This window comes from Dacryopinax primogenitus (assembly GCF_000292625.1).
Source record: "Dacryopinax primogenitus strain DJM-731 SS1 chromosome Unknown DACRYscaffold_25, whole genome shotgun sequence".
Lineage (NCBI taxonomy): Eukaryota > Fungi > Basidiomycota > Dacrymycetes > Dacrymycetales > Dacrymycetaceae > Dacryopinax > Dacryopinax primogenitus.
Window position 1 is genome coordinate 172850 of NW_024467222.1, and position 4384 is coordinate 177233.

Here is a 4384-nt window from a genome sequence, read left to right on the forward strand (position 1 = left end):
CCTCCAACAGTTCTTGGAGGAGGTACGTGCCCAGAGTTCCAGTAGTGCCTGTGATGAGCACGACCTCGCCGTCGATGGAGCGCGTGCCAGGCCTGTGGATCGGGAAGTCCCGCGTGTGCTTGTCGATCATCCCGAGCATAGCTTCAATCGCGGCAGCAGTATCGGCAGCAGCGTCATTCTCCGCTCCGAGCCCACCGACGGACTTCATCATGTACGCCGCTAGGCGACGAATGGACGGGAAAGCGAAGACCAAATTCTGGGGAACGGAGACAGCAGCGATGTCCGACTTTCCCTCCGGCTTGGGCGCATCCCGCAGAGCATTCGTGATAGCCGCACGGATGTACGTCGCTTGGAGACTGTCGCATCCCTGTTCGAACAAGTCGCGGTTCTCGTCCACTGCAGGAACGTCCTTCTTGTCCGACCGCATGACGCCGTTGACGACGCGGATGACGAATTCGTACAGTGCTGGCTCGTCCCATGTCGTAGGTGGCTGGGCCCATACAGCCTTAGTAGGGAGCTCGGCAGCAGCGTAGATCGCCTCGATCTCCTGCTCGTACTGCTGCAAGCAGGCGTTGCGGGAAACAGTGCCCTTCGCAGTCCTGATCAAAGGCTTCTTCTTCGTACCGCTCACAAGGATGAACTCCTTAAAGATGCGCGAGTGCTGCGGTGCGAACGCGTTCGCTTTCTCGATGTCGGGCCAGATGAGGTTGCGGAAGTTGGCGAGATCTTCCTCCGTTTTGATAGAGACGGTCTCGACGGGCTCGACGATCAGCCCGACCTGGGTACGCGCACGGCCAAACATGACCGCCGCGCGGACATAGATGTTGCTGTTGATGATGTTCTCTGTAAATGCATATAACGTCAGTACTCCGTGATTACTGCGGAGGGCGGACGAACCAATAGGCCCGGGATTCGTCTTTTCCCCATTAGACATCATAATCTGGTCATCAGCGCGTCCTATGATCTTCCAGTACCCCGGCTTAGTAGGATGCGGCTCTAGCAAGTCGTTCGTGTCAAACGCCCCCGGCTCGGTAGACACGCATATCCCGTGCTTGTCCGTGTCCTTCGCTGGGATCAGCCTATTTCCCAGAAGATAGAAGCGTGAGAGACGCACCCGAACGACAAGCTTATAGAGCCCATTAGCATCGGAGACCATCATATTGCTCACATCGGAGGAGAAGGGGGAGTACTACAGTGGCACAGTCAGCTGCGCCCCGACAGTAGGTGAGTCGGGGGACTCACGCTCCACTCTGTGCCTGCCAAAGGCTCTTTAGCGACAAGCTTGAACATGATCCCGACTTCTGTCGAGCCGTAGGCGATGGCGATATTCACTCCACTGGCAACGAGATAGTCACCTTTCTCCTGCGGGAGGGGGCCGCCGCCGTACAGCTGCAATTCGGGCATGTATGCATCAGCAACTGCTAAGATGAACAGGGGAAAATAGACGCACGACGCCTTTCATCGTGGCGAGGAACCTCACCGCGTCGAGATCCTCCGCCCACTCGACACAGAAACTCGGCACAGTAAGCATATAATCCGCCTTGGCCCTCTTGGCCGTAGCGAGTACCCTATCCGGTGTGGGGGGCTTCGGCGGGTCTGAGGGCTTGAACATGAGCGCTACACTCCCCGAGCAGATAGGGAAGCCGACGGTGACCGCTACCCCCATTACGTGGAATATGGGAAGCGTCATCGTCGCCCACGTCGAGCCGCAGACGTCGACGTCTCCGTACCAGACTGTACGGCCCCAGGAGAGCCAGACGCGGTGTGCGATAGGGATGGGTTTGGGGAAGGAAGTTGAGCCAGAGGAGTGGAGGATCCAGAGAGGCGTGTTGGGGGTGTAGTTTGCGTAGGTTGCGAAAGAGCGCACGGAGGGGAGGGAGGCCGTGATGCGCTTGTCTGAAGAAGGGTCGTAGGGTGCTGGGGGTAATTGGGCGAGCCGCGGGTAGAGCGTGGAGTACCGCGGTGCGTCTATCAATGTCAGGCTGGGCAGTTTCTGGAGAAGCATCGACGTCGTCTCCTGCAGAGCGCTCGATTGGAACCCTTTAGCAGGGATGGAGCCGACGATGTATTGGCAGTCGGTCTTGTTGATCAGATGCTCCAGAGCGGGGATCGAGTTCCGCACGCTGAGGGGGAAAGCCTAGATCCCCATTTAGTATTGTGAAGGACAAGCAGGAGACCAGAAGAAATAGGAGAGATGGATGGGACGTACGGTAAACCCGGCGCGGACGATAGCCATAAGGATCGTCACATACGCCAGAGTGTCAGTGTTCACCAGGATACCGATAACAGGCGGTTTGCCAGCGATCTGCTTATCCGGCACTACCTGGCGGAACTTGGCAGCCAAGCGATATACCGCGCGTGCAACTACCTCTCTCAGCACCGCTCAGAAAGCAAAAGAAAGGAAGACACACCTTCGCCCCAGGTCATAGAGACGTTCTCCTCCCCCTCGTTCTCTCCCACCAGCACTGCGTAGGGGTGATCATGACTCCTCTCGATGTGCCAATCGATCCAGTCGGGGAAGATGAACGACCCGTCTTGGGGAGGAGCGGTGAATGTCGTAGAGGTCGCCGCTTGGACGGTCACGTAGTCCGCAGGGTAGTAGGGCATCGGTGCGCGTTACGCTGGTCGGTATCGGTGGGTATCGTCAAGGTCGTTGTCGTAGTCCTGATGTCGAATTAGAGTGAAGGGAGTTCGTGATGCACAGGACAAGTAACAAAGCCTGTTGTTCTTATACCTCCCACTCCCTCCCTCAGTTGTCACCTATCCCCGCACCAACCATCAATTTCCCGATACTTCAAAGAAGATCGCTGCATACCTCGGGGGTTGCCCGCCTGCGCTTATGCCTGTGCAGCATCATGCGCTCAAAGCCTGGAGAGGTGCTGATGGTCAATGCCAGTAGCATGCGGGGCAAGGAGATAGCCGTAGATATCGGGAATCACGGAATGTGGGATTTCACATGGGAGAGGATTAGCTGATGGTGATAGTGGATGTTGGTAGTTGTGGGTGGTTATGCGGTCACGGGCGGGCTGGTTCGGACATCTTCCCGCGGGGCCGAGCAGAGTGGATAATGCTGTACTAGTACCGTCTGCGATGAGAGGGTGATGACATAACTCGAGCAATGTGGAAATGGGATCTGTGATTGGGTGTTTAGTGTCTCATGGGTAATAACAGGCTCGATCGGACTCACCTCAAGATTTAAGCTGCAGTTAGAATGTCAGAATCAGAGTGGATCCATCAGGACATCGCACGCATTCAGGCCGCTACGTCATACCCTCACGGGAAGGGAGAAGAATGACACCGGCAATCATCGTTAAGACTAGAGATGGACTGAAAGACACAGTGCGAGACCTGACGACCTCATGACAGCGAGGGTATCCAGCCTCTAACTGACCAGAAAAAAGACCGACAGCTGCGGGTGATTCTGATAGACTGGAAAATAGCAGGTTACTGCGACATGATTGATTATGTCGATTCTGTAGCTTTACACATCGTTTGGGAGGTCAAGTGCAAATAATAGATGCTGCGCAGAGTGAACGAGAGGACCGGAGGACACCTCGGAGGTTGATCGCGCTTTCGATCGCAGCGCATCGGATATACTTCCCACGTGGTTAATAACCGGATTAAACACCTGACTACGAGCAAACCTCCGAGTACTTCTTGCAGGCTTGGCTCATATAGAAACCGGATAAGACAATGTTAAAACTCATCAAGGAAGAAGCAGGTTTTGCTGGACACAGACTACATTTATAAAGACCAAATGCTACACGTGAAGGGACCACGACTATTCGAAACTCAGCCACTACATGGACTTGGTCTATATGAGAATGCTATAAGCACCCTCTGACTCTGCTCACCCGGACCTTCTGATCCCTCATTCACCCTTACTCTGGCTCCTTAGCACATCTACAAAGTGCCTTTCGAAAAATGTTCGGTCATGCGAACATGCCATGTTTCTCCCAGTAGCCCAACCAAAGCTGGACGTCCTCTTGGCCCAACACCTTCGATCCTCTCAGCGTTTCGCTCACTTCCACGGCCTTGTTCGTTTGCAGGTCTGGCATGCCCATCGCCTCCTTCGGCTTGTACTTGCCCTGCTTCGTGTTCTCTTCCAGAGCCTTGTATCCCCGACCGAAGAAATCCATCAACTTGATGGCCGGATTACTCTCCGCAGCCTGTGGACCGCCCGTAGTCGCTGCCTTCTCCAGCATGCTGTACCATTCTCCAAAAGGTACAACAGGGACCTTGAGGATTTTCGACATATGGCTCGCGATGTAGTCCCATTTCGTGGGGTGAGGGTGCACAAGATGCAGGTAACGATAACTCGTCTCGGAATCGGCGTCAACGTTGTGCAGGCCGTCCACGATCTTCCCAAACGAGTCAGCATTTG

At 55.1% G+C, this 4384-nt stretch overlaps 2 protein-coding genes across 2 annotated transcripts; both read right to left on the minus strand.

The window, feature by feature from the left end:
* Positions 1 to 8: 8 nt before the first annotated feature.
* DACRYDRAFT_119730 (acetyl-CoA synthetase-like protein) lies at positions 9 to 2620 on the minus strand (the record flags this gene model as incomplete). Its single annotated transcript, XM_040770851.1, has 7 exons — positions 2412 to 2620; positions 2210 to 2364; positions 1451 to 2137; positions 1243 to 1389; positions 1115 to 1189; positions 898 to 1063; positions 9 to 843 (listed from the first exon to the last, which is right to left on the minus strand). Coding segments are annotated over exons 1-7 (2259 nt in total), but the record flags the coding sequence as incomplete, so codon positions are not given.
* A 1312-nt stretch (positions 2621 to 3932) lies between these two features.
* Positions 3933 to 4256, minus strand: DACRYDRAFT_112250 (uncharacterized protein; the record flags this gene model as incomplete). The annotated part of the gene is made up of 1 exon (XM_040769382.1): positions 3933 to 4256. The coding sequence occupies one exon, from the start codon at positions 4254 to 4256 to the stop codon at positions 3933 to 3935; it is 324 nt and encodes a 107-aa protein (XP_040623808.1).
* Between the last annotated feature and the right edge of the window lie 128 nt (positions 4257 to 4384).